General features: G+C 33.7%; 2 protein-coding genes across 2 annotated transcripts; both read left to right on the top strand.

The window, feature by feature from the left end:
- The first annotated feature begins 831 nt into the window (after positions 1-831).
- On the top strand, positions 832-15,006 carry LOC117324676 (calmodulin-like). Its single transcript, XM_033880614.1, has 7 exons — positions 832-957; positions 3,359-3,422; positions 3,900-4,043; positions 4,518-4,760; positions 13,638-13,781; positions 14,148-14,390; positions 14,713-15,006. Exons 1-7 carry the CDS (start codon positions 955-957, stop codon positions 14,736-14,738), a joined length of 867 nt encoding a protein of 288 aa, XP_033736505.1. The 5' UTR covers positions 832-954; the 3' UTR covers positions 14,739-15,006.
- Positions 15,007-15,129: 123 nt separating this feature from the next.
- On the top strand, positions 15,130-19,357 carry LOC117324669 (calmodulin-alpha-like). Its single transcript, XM_033880606.1, has 5 exons — positions 15,130-15,328; positions 16,070-16,100; positions 17,663-17,806; positions 18,494-18,736; positions 19,249-19,357. Exons 1-5 carry the CDS (start codon positions 15,326-15,328, stop codon positions 19,272-19,274), a joined length of 447 nt encoding a protein of 148 aa, XP_033736497.1. The 5' UTR covers positions 15,130-15,325; the 3' UTR covers positions 19,275-19,357.
- The last annotated feature ends 317 nt before the right edge of the window (positions 19,358-19,674 follow it).

Here is a 19,674-nt window from a genome sequence, read left to right as displayed (position 1 = left end):
TTTCAATTATTCATTTGAAAACAATACAATCTTAGATTCCAAAATTATAAATCAAATTGATAACTTATACAAGTAAATCCGTTTAATTTAAGACAGTCTTCTACTATTGTATGATAAATGCTAATATATATTCATCATACAGGTAATGTACGACTGTTTCCTATGAGATATTTACGTGATTTGTTTACCAACCAAGGAAATACATAACCTAAAAATGACGAACAAGCTGATGAAAGAAGCTTATCGAAAAAAGTTTTAACGCATAAAAGTAACATTTTATATTGTGCCATGTTAGTGATTTTAAGAAACGACGACGCCAATACAGATTTGAGATTTAATTTTGTATCTTAAGGAGGAACTGTTGAATGTATATATCCATTTCGGCAGGTGCTTGTTGAAAGAAATATGTTTCAAATAAGTGGTTGTATTTCAGAAGTGAGTGGCTCTTATATTAAGGTGACGCATTCGTCTCGTGACGATAGGTAGTCCATCTAACTTACTACGGGTATACAAATGTTTTGATTTGACCCGTGTCATGACATGTCTGTTTAACTGACGTCAATGAAATACACTAGAGCCGATTCCTTTCGGGTTGTGGAAATGTAAATAGATAAATTATTGAATAGAATGCTTCAATATGGATAAAGTTCATTGCCTGAAGCCGCATTCGGCAATTTTGCCATTGACCCTCGTAAACAATTAGGTATTCTTTAAACTTCTTTATGTAATGCTACTCGGAGAATGTCAATAAACTACACTTGACAAACGGAACATAATAATCATATCCATTAAAACTCTATTTGTTGGATTCGACTTTAGTGAGCAGTCGTTTTCAGTGTTTGTGTAGCTTAAGAACAGGTAAATATAACTGTTCTCGACAGTCTTTCTTTATTTCCCTTTCATATATCCACGTGTACCACACAATACGGACGGATACACTAAGTGATCGCCGAAATGGTAAGTCCCTTGTCTCTATGTATCTGTTGTGTCTTCATAAAGAAATGTAGCGCTGCATTATAAACAAATTTTCTTCATCTGTCACTCCTAAACCTCTACCTCTACTTGACAATCAAATGATATTTGATATTTTCTCTAAAATACTTCTGTTTAAAGATGACAGCGGTATACATATACTTTGTATGGCAGCAATATGCTTTAGGGATTTTAGACGAGTATGTGTTGGTTTAACAAGAATGCCTATATATTATCAATATGTGGAGATAATATTGTTTTACACAGATTTGATATATACATTTACATCATCATGTTTAAGAACACTACAAATGTCATATAAATGAAAGAATGAAAAAATACTACATGTATATGGTCTTCTCTGAAAATGTGCTCGGCCATCTTCGCTATCAAATCAATATTAAAAACATTCCAATAAACTAAACATATTATCAAATTAACATAGACATGCCACATCATCTTTCATATATTCATTCATTTTTATCGAGAAATTAACGTTCATTTATAAAGAAGCATACTCCGCTATGGTACCAAAATGTAAGTTAGAACTATACGATTTTGAATGGTTGATAACTGTGTTAACAACGGAGCTTTTAAGTTTAGCTTTTGAGTGAGTGAGTGAGTGAGTCAGTGAGTCAGTGAGTCAGTGAGTCAGTGAGTGAGTCAGTGAGTGAGTGAGTGAGTCAGTGAGTCAGTGAGTGAGTGAGTGAGTGAGTCAGTGAGTGAGTGAGTGAGTGAGTCAGTGAGTGAGTGAGTCAGTGAGTGAGTGAGTGAGTGAGTGAGTGAGTGAGTCAGTGAGTGAGTGAGTGAGTGAGTCAGTCAGTGAGTGAGTCAGTGAGTGAGTCAGTGAGTCAGTGAGTGAGTCAGTGAGTCAGTGAGTGAGTCGGTGAGTCAGTGAGTGAGTCAGTGAGTGAGTCAGTGAGTGAGTGAGTCAGTGAGTGAGTGAGTCAGTGAGTGAGTGAGTCAGTCAGTCAGTCAGTCAGTCATTCACTCGGTGAGTGAGTGAGTGAGTGAGTGAGTGAGTGAGTGAGTGAGTGAGTGAGTGAGTGAGTGAGTGAGTCAGTCAGTCAGTGAGTCAGTCAGTGAGTCAGTGAGTGAGTTAGTGAGTCAGTGAGTGAGTGAGTGAGTGAGTGAGTCAGTGAGTGAGTCAGTGAGTCAGTGAGTGAGTGAGTGAGTCAGTCAGTCAGTGAGTCAGTGAGTGAGTGAGTGAGTGAGTGAGTCAGTCAGTGAGTCAGTGAGTGAGTGAGTGAGTGAGTGAGTGAGTGAGTGAGTCAGTGAGTCAGTGAGTCAGGCAGTCAGTCAGTCAGTCAGTAGTCAGTCAGTCAGTCAGTAAGTGAATGGCTCAGTAACTACGGACGGACGGGTGGACGTACTGACATCAATAATCATTTAAACAGCACACATACTTTTCGCAGCAGAGTTATATACACCTTGTCCAATATATCGTGGAGTTCAATTAAGAACAGGGTGTTTCAGCTCTATGCACGCAGTGTAAATAAATCAAAGTATACGTATTTGCTGTAACCAGATGTTTGTACGCTGTGACCTTCAGTTGGACTTTTTTAAATTTTTATATTAAAGACAATTCTGGTTTCACATTATATATTCAGAATATCATTATTCCTTAAGCTATCCTTCACCATCACAATAGAAACCATCATTTAGATTTATGATAATACCCCATTACTTACTTACAAGGAGTGATCAAGGCTATTGAAATACAGAATACAATTAACTCGTAGGGAATTAAATCGTGATACTGGAGACATAGTTTGTGATAGGCTTGGCAAAACGAATTTGCACTCCTCAGATGTATTATCGACTAGTAGATAAGTAATAATGCATTCATAAATTGATGACTTTGACGTATACTCGAACCAGGCATACAATATGTGGATCATCCTATCACTGTGTTTATTAATACTGATTTTTGTACCCATCAGAAAGCATTATCTCCTAACGATATCAAATATTGGCAATATGCCAAGTCTTATTTCTCATTCCGCTTTATATGTAAATCTTATTAAAAGAACCCTTCATTAAATAGTATGGACCTGATCAAATAACACGTGTTAGTTATCGAACCGATTTCAATGATAGGAGAGAAACCAGTACTTCTATGAGTGTTTGCTATGACACAAAGCCATCTTTAACGTGTCTTTGGCGGAGAACCGTTTGATTTCTTTAACGTCAGAGGGAACTTCGGAGAAACTTGTCATCATCTTTTTGTACAATGGTATGAGCACGTGTTGTTTCTGTTGTAACAAATTTATGTCAAGTTGATAGACAGTTTATCAAAAATGTCTAAATTGTATAAATATAAGTACTAATAAAAAAAGTTACAAGAATAATTTTAGTAACGACGTCAATCGTTATTTCATTTAAGTCCCAGTGTGACGCTGATGAGGAACAGGCCGAGCCAGTCCAGCTGACGGAAACACAGCTGGAAGGTAAGTAAACATTTTTATCATTTAATCTTGAAGTGTTACCCTCCGAACATATATTGGTTTATATGCACATTTTTACAATGTTTAATCAGAATGAGAAACATAGCATGCGCCATATTTGGCAGAAAAAAGTGAGTAGTATCAGCAAGATTCAATCGGATTTCAAAGTGGCATCTTACCGATATCTCAGTATTACTTTAAGACGTGGAAACATCACCAAAGCGGATCATTGATATCATAATGCGTTCAGCTGCCTGTATATAGAGTAGACTTTATAATAGATCGAAGTGAGTGCCTATTGAAAGGACCGTTTGGGTGTTTTTGTATGAAAAAACTACAAGATCATATAAAGGTTGGATAAAGAAATTATTTCTACCTCCTATCAAAATATGTTGTTCCTCAATCAAATTTGTCAAACAGAAAGTTTTAATGCTGATACAACGAGAATATTAATAGCAACGAAATTAAATTGTGTTTCAGAATGTAAGGCAGCCTTTGCGATGTTCGACAAGGATGGTGACGGGACAGTGACCACTGACGAACTAGCAACAGTGATGCGTTCGATGGGACAAAATCCTTCAGATGCTGAGGTAGAGCAGATGATCAACGATGTCGACAAAGACGGTATGATAACACTATACTATCAATGGAATCACTATTGTAGTATTTATATTAACGTCGCGGTGTCCAGTCTCTTTTAATTTATGTATCACAAAATAAGATTAATATTGAACTCCATTCTATCCCTTCAACTAGGTCATAATAGGTAATTGTTGTTACAAACTCTCGTTACATTCAATGTTTGTAGTATATGTCGGTACCTCTGTTACATTCAATGTTTGTAGTATATGTCGGTACCTCTCCTTCCATAACACATCAATCTAAAATTACCAAAATAACACATTTTAGAACTAGCTTGTAGTTGCTACTCAAAGAGGGACGATGACAAAAACATTGCAATTCAGTAGTTGAAAAACACAAAATTGTAACCAAATGACGTAATACGCACCTCTAGATGACGTCATAATGATATAGCAGTAGTATCCTGGCTTTATGACTTCATATGTTTATTAATATTTTTTTCTTATTTACATATAGGTAGTGGTTCTGTGGATTTTGAAGAATTTTTAGTACTAATGGGAAGTTATATGCAAGGCGCTGATCCGGAGAATGATTTACGGGAATCTTTTAAAGTGTTTGACAAGGACGGCAATGGGTTCATCAGTGCGACTGAACTTAGGCATGTCATGACAAATCTGGGAGAAAAGTTGACAGAAGCAGAGGTCGACGAAATGATATTGGAAGCAGATTTAGATGGGGATGGGCAAATTAATTTCGAAGGTAGGTAAAAAGTATCAGCATTCATTGGGAGAAATATGAGCAAATATTGGGTGTGATATACATTGTATAAGTATAGAAAGGGGCTTCATTATATGAATATCAGTTCATTTCATAGTGGTTTAATTTTCTTTGTTAAATAATTATTTAGTAGTCTCATTAAATACAATCATAATTACAAAAGAATGAAAATGATTTACATGAACTATTAATTCTAAGCAGGTAGACAATACACGCTTTACCTTGATAGATATTTAAGGATATTTAGCATAACAAAGCATATCATAAAAGCATAATGTATCCGAAATGTACAACAGTAATACAAAATACAAAAAAAAATGTACATTTTATTAAAATGAGTCGCGTTAATCAATATAATTTAAGAGATCATTTGTTTATTATGTGAAATTTATTTGCATTGTTTATCAAAGATTGTGTTTAATTATATTTCATTTTGTATATACCGTACAAAATTTTTCTTTCGAAAAAGCAAATAAAATCATATAATGGGGAATGAAAATAAACAGTTGGGAATAGTTTTGTCGGAAAGAATCGTTACTGGTGGTGGTACTACAAAGGCATTGTTCAAGGATCAACATTGTTTGACATTATTTAATCTATATAATGATTTATGATATTTGCTGCAAACACAAGTATGTAATCTAAAAATATTTTTTTTTTACTAGGACAATCCTGCTATGAATTCAATCATTTTAAAGGGGGAAACTTCTACTAATATTTTTATTGAACGTGTTCTCTTTTTTGCAGAATTTGTTCGTATGATGGGCGGCGGTGGTGATTGATTCTGGACGTCCAGGTTTAGCCTGCCAGTGTGAAGATATCTGATGACAATGATCATCGAAGGACAATTTTCTATATCAAAACACATCAGGACCATATATCATGCTGTATGAACATCGTAACAGTGACTATGATATGGTCCCAATTCCACGTCAAAACATTGTGTGTTTTCTTTTCATTACATGAGTTAAGCGGTCTTCAAAATTATATACCCAGGACTTGATCATGAACATAATACTTAAAAGTCATAGAGACTGTGTAACATATATGGAACTTAAAAAGTTTACTTCAGTATCATTTCATAAGCATTCTTCATTATGTTTTACAACTCATTCCAGTCGTATTTATTCATCATTTGCTACATATACATATAGAATTATGTGTAGACTGTGTGTATATATTTGTACATTGTATATATTTACAAGTTGTGAATTTCTCATTACATAATTCGGGCCTGGTCTGTCCACGTATATGCATATTTGTCACCTGAGAGAGTTGACTGTGACAATCGAATATCTGTGACTGCGCATGCATCCCGAGTATTCCCGAAGGCGCATGCGTAGCCGCATCTCCTCATATACCTCTACCCCATTGCATTATCACTTGAACCAGGCCAAGGACCAGGCACTCATGCCTTCCTTGAACCAGATTAGACAGTCTTACCATTAAACTATTAAAATGGCATAGACCTGCATTCCTATACTTCAGTATAATAGTATTTTATCTATTCGTTTCCCACAATTATCTTGTCGTTTGGACTTATTTTTATTTCATCGTAATTGTAGACCTTTTGTGACACCATTTAACACCAACATCACCATATGTATATTTTATAAAATATATATATATAATTGTTCATGTGTTATTCCGTCTATTAAGTGATCACATGAAACTCAACATTGACACCCTCTTTGACAATGGAGCTCAGAGAGTTACATTTATAAAAAGAGTCTTGAGTGATTTTGGCGTCTAATAATTTTGGGAATTGAAAGACAGGTTGCTCATTGGATCGTTGAACAAATGTCTTTCTTGTTTTAATTTCTTGAATACTATTTTCGCTTTTTAATGGTTTGATTTAATGTTGAATAAACTATTATCAAGGACAACAATTAAAACTCTTGACTTTCATTTATATACTGATGCTCAACGCACGCATTCATTTTGCAGAGGTGTTAATATTGTTCATCAGAAACTCCTTCAGATATTTATTGCAGGCAAGTGAGGAGAATATAAGAGGGCAACAGCAACGGTGTATCAATGACGGATGTTCCACAAAACACATTCTTTATTCAAATATAGCTGTACTTTTTGTACGTGTCTTCTTTGTTGAACATCTTGCGACGGACGTGGATTTCTCTACTGGAACTACATGTATGTAGGTTACATCCCTAATGAGATATTGATGGACGAAATAACTTGATGATATGAGTTTTATTTATTATATGACTTTCATTAATATTTTTCTGAATTCATATTGAATGGCCATTTCAAGTTTATGTCTTCAATACACTTCTGACAAATGGGAGATATGATAGAAATATATGAACTAACAACACCTTTTTCAGTGATATATTAATTACATACTTTTAATGCTATTCTAGATTAACTCTGCCGTTGCTACAATCTTAAGGGGTGAATTGGCATTGCCTTTGTCTAAGGGACTATTTTAGAAACAGTTTCTAAAATGTATCAAGTGCTATCAAATGTCACGATGTGTAATATGAGTGTTTGTGTTAAGGCTTGGGAGGGAAAATCAAATACCAGTATACGCGTGCTACTTGGTAAATTGCCATAAATAAACAATATGAATTGTAAAAGCTTCACACCTTAACACTGTAGCACTACATATTGAGTGTAACGAATGTCGTTAAGCTTTGAAGATTACTCTGTTTATACAGCGTACACCTGGAAGTAAACGTCAATACATTTCATAACCTAGAATCAAACCTCGGAAGACACGTGTATATTTATTTTGGTTACATATATATATACCTTAGAAACATATATGTTTACTTGCTTGTATATAGTATCATAGAGACCTCGAAACTGCAATGCACTTCATTTACTATGTAGGAAGTAAGGTAGAGCAATATGTTCAGGATAATCAAATACATTCCTTTCAATGGATAGTGGTGTCGAAGTTTTATCAGATATTATTTACATTTATTTTTCGTATTTCTTTAATATTTCGTTCGTTTCTCGATTCAACGGCAAATTCAATCGATGATGGAATAGTAATTATGTGCGATTATGAAATGCTGAAATAATATCACTTACAGTATAAATTTTGTATCTTAGACAGAGAATACTATAAATGCATGTTTGCATGAAATTATATAATTGTTTTTATCATTCAAGGGAGATAACTCGAATACAAAATACCAAATTTACATTAACAGAATATTTTCTTTATCATTATAAGAATAATCGAGTATGACTGTATAATCAACGTTTTCAATATTTTGATACAAGTGGTAATTGTATCAAAACTCTATGCGCTTAGTGTTATAGAAACAGACAGCCCGGCCCATGTTCATGGTAGCACGGATCGTCGCTGGATCGGATTAGAGGCAAACATACGTGAGTCTGTGATTAACATATGTAACGTCAAATTTGCCAATCTCGCATTTCTCTGAAATGTTTTACTAAACTCTCGTGCGCCATCCATCACTTCTAAAAGAGGTGATTATGTTCCTCATCTGTGACACCCTAAATAAGGATATCATCAATGACACCGACAGGATCTTTCATCTTATCGGAAATCGGATTTTGAACACTTTCATGAGGAGAGTTTGTCTAGAGGGAAGGCGTGTAAATTGGTAGCAACCAAATGGGTCAGTGAACCACTATGTTTAGAAATCTCTTCATCGAGACACATCTGCCAGAACCCTAAGGTAGCATCACATTTGCTAAATAGTTTGGCCTCGGACATCATTTCAGTAAATTTAATTGTTTTGAGGGGGGTCTCACCCATGAATTGCCTTGTTTCGGTCATTAGGTCTCATAGCCGGACCTATTTCATTCATTATGTCATGTTCGGCTTTCAATTTATCCCTTTTCAAGAGAGAAATGCATATTGGTGAGTGAACCACTGGCGGCACCGATTGGCCAGTGTAAGTTCCAGTCTAGCATCCTAAGCCATGGGATCAGAGTAGTTCGGCGATATTCCTTTGGGCACTAGTTTGGATTGTTGTTGGAGAGAGTAAACGTGGAGCACTAGTCCCAAATCCTGACAATCATTTGATCCCAACACTGGGTGTACATCTAGGTCAACAACAGAAAAAAAACATATCCTTTTACTGTTGACTGTGTGGTAACGAACGATCAGAGATATATCGGAGTAGGTTTCAGAGCAATGTTCTTGATTTGTCATAGAAAACGCATAGAGCATCACGCTACATCTATCTTGTTGGGAGTTTAACGGAATGTTGTGTATGTTGTCTATTCATTGTCTTCATTAACGTCCATGCGACTTATATAAAGTGATCCTCAGTTTTTGTTTTCTCTCCCTTATAGCCTGGTGTTATTAAGGATTTGTCGATTTTGTGTCTTACACTTGTTACCATGCAAAATGGCGCAAACCACTATTCCTTTAAGGTCGATGAGGAACTTTTCATTTTTTTCTTATTCCTTCTTACTTTGTACTTTTTATGTTCTACTGAGAAACGGATATTAAGAATGCATACGGTTTTCGATAAGCTTAACATGCCTCTCAAACTCAAAGATTTTTCTGTTCACCAGTTAATGTACTTTTAGAGTAAATATTTATACTTTTACTTCCTATCCGAATTACATGTATCAGTAATTACATTTTACCTCCTCTGTCTTTTTATTCAACGGCCAAAGAAACCAGAATTCTTCATGTTGAATGAAGAGTCTGTATTCTTCCACGATGTCAGCTACCTCCCTGTTGACTTTGGGTGTGGGGTGTATACTACCCGTTTCCACTGATTAATGGCAGGTCTTCGGCTCTTGACTTTTCTTGTTTTCGATCATTTTTTTCGATAAGCTCTGAGCTATTGAGGTAATTTCTGACTCCATTTGATATATTGAGGACTGAATCCATGATAAACCCAACAGTAATTAGTTTTATTCAGCACTTTCTACACAGGAGAGTTCGAATTCAAGTATTACTAAATACCGTCACAGACTATAGAGAAAGTAACACATACCAAATACATTACAACTCTCCATCTGGAATTTGACATTTCATTCGACATATTCAGATTTTTGGTCACATCCTGTGCCAATGCTTTAGGCTCTTAGCAATACTGCTGGCTCAAAAAATAGTTGTTAGGTATAATTTATTTTGGCTCTACCTTATCAAATTATCTTACTCTCAATCTGTTAAGAAAGGTGCTAATTGCTTGTGTGCCTATTATACAATCCCAGAAAAAAATGTGTTTTATTCAAGCCGTAAAATTCGAGCGCACAAGCGTACTTAAATATCTACCTGTACTAGAAAATTAAATGGAAACAGACCAATAGAAAACATAATGTATATTTAAACATCCCTGTCCCATACCAGCTATTATTGGATTTGAACCAGCCTGGTTTTTACCTCATATTACCTTTTCACTGTACTTAAGACCATGCATTGGTCACTTAAAGGTACTACACTTGTATAAAGAGCAACATTTAAAAAAAATCAAATAGACATCTAGGTATTGTTATGAAATCTTGCACATTTTGGGCAAAACGCTACTGTCGCAATTCCATACTATTCGGTTATACAGACAAAGACTTCTTGGTCTTGTGTCAAAACGATACCAGATTTGATGTCTGCACAAAAATAGAATAAACAGTTATTATGTCGCAATTCAATAAGCTATTTTGATAAAGACATACACAGTGGTCCAGGTGTGCAGTCTTGTATAACAAAATTTTAGATTGATGACACTTTACATGACTTGGTCTAGCAGTGTTGACATTGTTAGTAATGTTAAGCTTACAATACATTTTACATGCTGTGTTATCCCAACATTGCTAACAGATTCTATTATCTCGCTATGTTCATTAAGTTCGAATCTTTTTCCTCAATTTGTCAACTTAGCTTTTGATTATGTATTTTATTTACATAAAAGCATGCTTATGCACTAATGGACTCATCACTATAAAAAAATTTAAAAATGCGAAAAATATTAGATGAGGCATTGATGTGGTATACAAATAAACCTATCGTGCCTAGTACAAAGGAATAAATCTGAGCCGCAAAGTACATGAACATGTCACATTTTTTTTACCAATAGGTACAAATTTTATTTTAATTCAGTTAATGGCGTTTTAGCGACATTATTTAAATGGCCTTTTATGTTACCTGAATCCCATTTTACCACGTGATATGTTTATAGAAGGAAAATTTAAAACCTGTTTCATGTCCAATATAGGTATCGATTTCCTTAGCGGCGTTCAACATGTGTATTATCGGTGATTTAAAACGCGCCCTGCTTTTATACTGTATTGGTAATGAGTTTAGCAGACCGCCAACCGTTCGGAAATCCTGTGTATAAAATAAACAAAAAATCTACTATGCTAGATTTATAATATTTAAAACGATCCTACCCTTACATTGACATGTTAATACCCTACCTGACTCTCATAAGAGATGGATATTACTTATATACATAGATAGGATCCATCGCCGTTATACTTTGTACCTTACGGTACGTGTTGTAGGTGTGTCGTTTGGAGTAGGGTGTTTAAGAGTGCGTGAAAGCGAACAGGGTGATATTTTGATATGTATAATCCTATAGGTAAATGATAAGCGGTAACGTTAGTGTTTGGATTTTAATCAGCTAATACAACAACGTTTGGTCGACAGCTTATATGACTTTCCGGTGATCAGAGAGAGAACGACCGTTAGATCAACACAACACCTCTGAAGGCCACAATGGTAAGTATTTTAAACAATCTTGTTTTCTGTTTTCCCTTTTGAATATCTATGGTTTTTCGATATTTGATTAATATGCATATTTGTATGGATACGGATACTGGATATGTATTCGCTTGTTTTACCCATATGCCAATACAAGGTTACAAAGGAATGTTTGAAGAGATGTGTCATATAAGTAATTCCGAACTCAAGTCTGTGGGCTGATATCATCTTTATAAGTAAAATAGATATATCATGTATGTTTATGTTATTGGATATACAGGATCTCGTAAGTAATAGCGACGATATGGACATATATACATGTAGGTACAGTTTCCGATTATACAAATATTACTGGATATGTATACATGATATATGTTTGTAGTGATATAGTAATATATTTCTAATCAATGAATTATATAATTAGCATGATGTAAGGAATGGCTTATAACAAAGGATATTGTTTATGGAAATTATTATTCTTATACTTTTGACACTTTTGTCTTCAGATCGGCTAAATAGTTAATCGAAAGAGAAATATTGAATTCATAGTCTTCTTACCATCTCGGTGTAACATGGAAATTAATATTACAAAATCAAAAACATATATCAATCAATATATATAATTGTCGACACTGTATTGCCATATCTCTGAAGGAAGACGTGATCATGAATTTTCTCCTATCTTATCTATTATGGTTTTACATATGAACACTTCAAACATGTAAAACATAGTATATGTTATCTACCTGTATTGAATATAAACAGGCTAGAACGTTTTAACGAGATATCTTATTCATGGAATCTTATAGATAGTCTAGATAAATTCGTCGTGTGTGTGTGCTTATGTAATAGTTTGGTAAGTGCGTGATTGTTGTCAAAATTCTTAGTATCACTTCTGATAAAAAATATTATCACAATCAATAAAAACATGATTTATATTTAAAGATAAAAAAAATCATGTATATGGTTGCATGTCATGAGAAGTTCTTATATTTAACTTTTGTATTAGTTCTATATACAATATATACCTCCATATGCTATTTCTGTTCGTATTAAATTAAATCTTTAATTGCTTAGAATATTTTAGTTTTTTAACTCATGGTTACGAAAATATTCTGCTGTATTTGTACGTGTACAATGTATACGTACACTTGTGGTCTGCCATCTGTTAGCGTTTGAGGTGGCCTAAAATTGATGATCAAGTGTGGTAGATTGTATTGTATTCAATAACCATTAGGGGTGGGATGTCATAGAAATATTCTAAACAAAATATCCAATAGTTACATTAACTATGATAAGCGGAACCCTAATGGGCCTATTGTATGTAAAACAAGATTTATTAGAAACAACAGGGCCCTCCTACCTCGAATTGTCTCCCTTTGTTACCTGCGTGTGTTGCAGATTGATTCGCATGTCCAGGTGAGTTGGTTTCTCCTGTACACAACATATGGCGTTATTGATTTATAGGTATACACTTAACCGCTATAAACATTTTATGTTTACAGAGCCTCAGTGAGACAGGCTTAACGGACGACGAAATCGAGGGTAAATATCTATACCGAGCACTTTAAAGATCAACCTTACGATTAAACTTTACTTCTTTATCAAAATATTATAAAAAATAATAAGTAGCAGATTTAAAGTTTTGTTTACGTCATCCAAAGTTTTTTAATAAAAAAAATACCTCATTTCCATGCATTAGTGTAATTCTTGCCAATATTTACTCCATAAGCTACAATATATTTCAGAAAATTACAACAAAATATATTACGGATAAAATTATTAGTTTTTATTCGGGCATTTTTATGACGTCACATTTGTTAGACAGTTGATAAAGATAAAATAATGATTCGTATTTTTGCTTAAGTTATTATTTTCAAGTACTGATAGGGACAGTTTGTTATGTTTCCTCGTTTAGTTTAGGGCACATAAAATGGGACTTCACAAATAATGTATTTCATTTTGAGGAGTTCCAATAGAAAACCTCAACCCTTTAAAGCGGCATTCCTTCGTTTGAATGAATTTTCGGTCTTCAAAATTAAACTTACTGGAAAATTTATATTTATCTAAGTAGACCGAAGAAAAGAATGACTCTTTAAGTAAACGTTTCCATTAGATGCAATACATTTAATTGGTAGAGTTCCATGTTACATTTATTCTTTACTATTAAGATATTTATTATATACTATGTATTGTATTGGCAGAGTTCCGAGAGGCATTCAGTCTGTTCGACAAGGATGGAGACGGATCCATTCCTACTGCTGAATTGGGAACAGTACTCCGAGCTCTTGGTCAGAATCCGTCGGCATCCGAGCTGAAACAAATGATCAATGAAGTCGATCAAGATGGTAATTTTATACTCAAGCTGTTGATTTCTTAATGCTATGGTAACGAAAATTCCATATATCTGTCAGCAAATATCGTTGAAACTATATCAAAAATAAGTTGCTGTGTGGTCAATTTGACTTCATTGAAATATAGAGGATTCATAAATATAAACATGTATTTGATTACATTAAGATATTTCTGTGTGGTTTTGAAATATCAAAAATTAGTTCTAATTTGTATGTTTCGGTACTAATCAACTGTTTTCACATGTTGCAATGACAAGCAAGCAGTTAGGAAAAGGTTTGCGGCATGTACTGAACGAAAATCACTGTTATATAAGTTTTTATGTATGTATATTGTGACGTCAACATCGTATGTTCTTACAGGCGACGGTACAGTCGATTTCCCAGAATTCCTTGTTCTCCTTGTCCGAAAGATGAAGGAGGCAGGCGGTGAAACCGAAATGCGAGAGGCCTTCCGGGTGTTCGATAGGGACGGGAACGGAATGATTACAGCAGCTGAACTCCGAAATGCCATGTATAACCTCGGAGAGAAACTCACTGATGAAGAAATAGACGAAATGATCAAGGAGGCAGATATGGATGGAGATGGTCAACTAAACTATCAAGGTAAATTCGGCCAGCTTAAAATGTTATATCAATATTGATTTTTTTTAAAGAATGTTTTATTTCTTTTCACTTAAATGTAAACTATCTAATTGTTCATCAAAACCATACAGTAACTCGAATTCAGGAATCTTATGGAATTCTATTATACTGGTTGTTTAATTGTTACAGCGCTAAATAATTAAACAAAACAAATATTTGTGATGTTTGTTAAATTTGAATTTCATATACATTTAGACAACAGGCTATAATTTAATTTGATGGAATAAATAGAATGGATTATAGATGTGTTATAATGATTAATATATGCACATTTCTATTTCAGAATTCACGTCTATTCTACGCAAATAACCTTGTGTTCCTGACTCATTCCTGGTCATCGCTTTTGCTACAGTCCGGATTATTCATTCCCGTCACCAACTTGCTGTTTATTTAAACCTGCCATCTTCCTGCTTTTGTCCTGTTGTTTTATAGTTGTTATAAAGAAACTGTCGCTACAATATTTTGAAGATTGGAGCGAACAAAAAACGCGACGGATCAAACAAATGTATGTTTTGTTTTCATCTTGTTGTTGAATATTTAATAAACAAATCAATAAAACAATATTGATAAAACATTACGTGCTTGTGTTGGCTTTTAATGAAGGGAGATTTTCCGTTTCAAAAGATGACTATAATTCTGTTGAATCTGTAACGAATACGTATTTGATGTAACAACTTCAATTATTTGATTGTAATATGAACCTCATCTATTTATTTTTCTGCACCAAAATATCACTATATCTGAAGCATTAAGGGTACTTAAATTCTCGCGGAAGCATCAAATGCGCACGCATCCATCTTATACTGAGAAAGTATTTTCAAATCAGGCAGTTGTGCGATACCCGTTGGTTTCTACCTGCAGCTTTATAGCCAGAGGAAAATTGTATACAACCATCGATGGTAAGTTTAACATTGGATTTGCTACAATGTATTGATTAAAGAACATTATACACACATATACATATATATATTATATATATTTATCTATCATCAGTATATCATATATTGCGTAATTTGGTTTCATGATCAATTTCAGAAAACAGAAGATAAGGGGCAATAAACAGGAAGCAAGATCAACGACAACATGCAATTAAATGTAAATGCATGTGGTTATATGAGATGTCATTGTGTAAAATGTTTTCGATGATGTTTTTTTAACGAATATATGACTGTGTTAATTGAAAGTCTTCGAATTTCTCACTGCATTTATTTACACTCTAATAAACTAAATTGTTAGATGGAATATTCTAATAATAATAACGATATGATTTATTTCTAAAAGCATGATTTTCTAAAATACACTGTTATGCTAATGAATAAGATATTTTAAGATAGTTTTCTAAGCACAAAGATTATGAAGTAAAACGATTACAAATTGCTTATCTCACATTTCACAGTATTTCCTCATATTTTAAGGTATTCAGAAAGATTGATGGATTTTAAAGATATTCTGAAATTTAAATCATCAGTCGAACCCATTATAATTTGTGTGTAACAAATATAAGTATATAAAGGGTCGTTTTACCGATCACTAGAGGTCTTTTAAAGAACTGTATTATGTCTGGGTTAAAGAAATATTTCGGCGTGAAGAATTAAGGTATTCAATGTGTTTCAAATGAAACATTTAAATATTTATTACAGGCTGATGAACTCAACAAGAAACAGAGGCAAGGTTTGTGTCTTTAAGTGCAAATTTCCATACATCTTTAGTTCATACGACCAGTAATGTCGCTTAGAAATCTACAGGGTGTCAAGGGGAAAAAAATACTCTAAATGCTTGTACAGTACTCTGTTAATAATTCAAATATCATAATAGGTTGTCTGTCTCTTTATAAATAATCACCATGTGTAAGAAAAAGTTTGACGTACAAGTCATTATGCTGGTTGAATGGTCGCTTACATTTGTCTCTTTAATACTTAATTAATGCAAACACTACGGACATGAATAAGATGGCTATAATCTACCCCGACATGAAAAAATGCGGTAATGTCTATTTTCTGACCTACACATACAGCTTTGTAAGTAAGGGGATTTTAAACAGAAAAGGGATCAGAGGTCAAAAGGGCCAAATACGTAATAGCATGGTAATTATGGCACAGTATTTAAATAATTACCTACGTTAGGCATTCAGCTATAGTTAAGGATGTCACGTGATTCCTTATCGTAGTATCAACATTAAGGTTACACAGACTAGCTTTAAATATCAGTTAAACACTACTTAGTGGTACCTGATTTACCTGTTAGTTATTTTATGGAGAATAATTAGAAATCGCAATGCACCACATCTATGCAAACTATTTTAGTATGCTTTCATTAGTCAGACAGTCGAATGGGAACTCTGATATATTACATTCATACATATTTACGGACGAACGGCCAGTGTCGACTAGTGGGGTATAGTGTTTTGTCTATAAACTTGTGGGGTGCACGGTGCAAGTCGATCAGAATTTCAAAATCTGTTTCTATTTCCGTTCATTCCGTCGCTAAAAAGCACATGCGCCGTGAGATTTAATGTTGATTAATGGGTAAAAGGGAAAAATACTCTAAAAATCGTCTCCTATAGGCGACGAAGATATTTTGACGCAATGAATCGGTGAATGCACCCCACAAGGATGTTGAGTGATTACGCTTATACTCATACGTACATAAACAATAAAGGTATTATTTTTCAAGGTATAAGCGTAATCCCTCCTCTCCTAAGATTCTAAGATATTAAAACAAACATACCCCACTCACAAATACATATATTCTATAACTTAAAAAGATACTTAAACATCTACATATCGCACGTTGAGATTTCAAATCACATACATGTACAACCCCTATTCAAGGTAATTGATACATTAGTATCACTGTAGTTGATATATGATAATTGTGCTTTGAAATAGTGTCACAGAATAACGATGATGTTATTTAAAAAAAACAAAAACAAAAAAAAACAAAAAAAAACAAAAAAACATGCATAGCGGTTAGTTATCAATTGGTTATTGGTGTCATTTTGGCTGAATTTGGATTGTTAGTTTTTGAGGGACATGCATGTGTGTATGGTATTTATGCGGGCAGTGAAAAGGGTAAAGGATACAAATTAGAAAATCGAAGTGACCTCATATACTGAAGGTTTCTTGTATTTGTACACTTTATGTGACCTTTTGTAAAAACAAAAATACTTATTTGTTTGTTGGTTGGTTTGTTTGTTTACATGTCTCATTGCAGTGTTATCTTTTACCTAACAGAATGTCTGGAAACATTCCATATCTTCGATCAGGATCGAGATGGAATAGTAACGACAGGCGAACTCGGGAAAATGCTTAAGGCAATGGGATTTATCCCTACTGTAGACGAATTAGAGGAGCTTGTTAGTGAAGCGGATCCTCAAGGTACGTATTGATAAATGATTCATGATATGCTATCAATGTGATTATACTTTGGTTTTCAACTATTCAACACTATACTTTAAATAGATAATCTTTAATCAATACGTTTAATCGATAACTGACATTAAACATAACTGCATTACGACAGCTACATTTCATTTTGAAGTTAATGATTCATTGATTGAAATAGTTCAATGCTAACGTTTAACTTTCTGATTCGTATTCCACAAGAATATGATATTCGGTAGAAAAAAATACCAAAGAAACAAAAAGGAAATATGCCATACAGATAGAAATATATTGTTGAATGCATACGTTATCAATGACTCTAAATAAATATATATATATTTCTAAAAAAAAAAAAAAAAAACTCTTAGCCTAAGTACAATCAAATAGTTATATTCCCACATTTCTTGTTCTACCAAACGCAATATCAACGCATTACACTATGTAATACTGTGGTTGCTATGGAATCACAAATGTAAGTACAACGATTAATGCTATATATATATTATAGTTTTAATTTTGATGCATTGGCTTACCACGAATGTTTGTACCAACGAAATAATTGAAAGATTCCAAACCATAAAAAGAAATAACGCATGAACAAATTGCATGTTATATAGTGTATCAAATCTAGGTATACGGAACATCCCATCCTATATAATTTGTTATTTCATTCTTCTGTAGGTGACGGGTCACTCGACATCAAGGGATTCATGCGTCTCTTCCAGATGTTTTATAATGATATGAAGACAGAGGACCAGGTGAAATCTTCTTTCCGGGTGTACGACAAAAATGGCGACGGCTACATCACACATTCGGAACTCAAATTCGTACTTCAGGGTATCGGGGAGAGAGTCTCTGATGAGGAAGTCGAGGATATCATCTCCAGAGTTGACAAAGATGATGATGGGAAGATCAACTTTAAAGGTAGGAAGCTGTGATAGGCACAATGTATTTTCATTTAATAACTTCAAATATTTCGATATATGTATTGTCGAAACAATTGATGGATTTATGTTGCGTTAACGATATCGTGTAGGAGGTGTTTGTATATCCACTTCCAGATAATTGATTTCGCTTCTTAAATGGATAAATGAAGAACTACAAGTTAAGTTCTTTTCTCTTTTCTCCATTCTCTTTAATAGTCTTTTGTTCCAAGTATCAGTCTTTTACATAGGCAATGGTGACCTAAACAACCGACTTTCTAAGACATATTAAGAGGAAGTGAATCTGCGAACGAAACCATAATTATTAAAATGGTTCAAACAATGGAATTCATTAGATAGTACATGTATCCACATGACAATTTTCAAAGAATACTTATTCCATCAGAAACATTTCTTAAATTCATATTAATGTATATAAAGTTTTGTTCATGAACATGTATTTTTACCTCTTAATTAAAATATTGGTAACAAAGTGTTTTTATCTATTTTTAGAATTTCGTGCTTTGTTGGAGAAATAGGAAAATGGACTCCCTCATGATTATTACTTTGCGTATTCCATCCGTTCCTGTTTTTTTTTTTTTTCTTTTTTTTTTCTATTTCCACGTTACTACATGTACTTGCTTAGAAACTTGATTTGATTTTTCATCTTTTTTATCTTTCTCTGTTGTCGCTATCATGATAATAGATACATGTATGATTTAAAGTTAATTAAAAGTAGTTAGAAGGTTAAACTATGACTCGTGTATTTTTATATAGACCTAACACAATACCAAAAAGGCGAATTATTACTTGCAAAGCATTACTCCTTATACGTAACGATGTTAAAATGCCCTTTTTAGTTCAATTGGAAGTCTCTGTTGCAAATCGGTATTCAAAATATTACTTTCTATATGACAATATTCGTTCTAGAGCCCAATG

This window comes from Pecten maximus, chromosome 3 (assembly GCF_902652985.1).
Source record: "Pecten maximus chromosome 3, xPecMax1.1, whole genome shotgun sequence".
In the NCBI taxonomy this organism is placed as follows: domain Eukaryota; kingdom Metazoa; phylum Mollusca; class Bivalvia; order Pectinida; family Pectinidae; genus Pecten; species Pecten maximus.
This window is presented reverse-complemented; position numbering and strand designations above follow the sequence as displayed.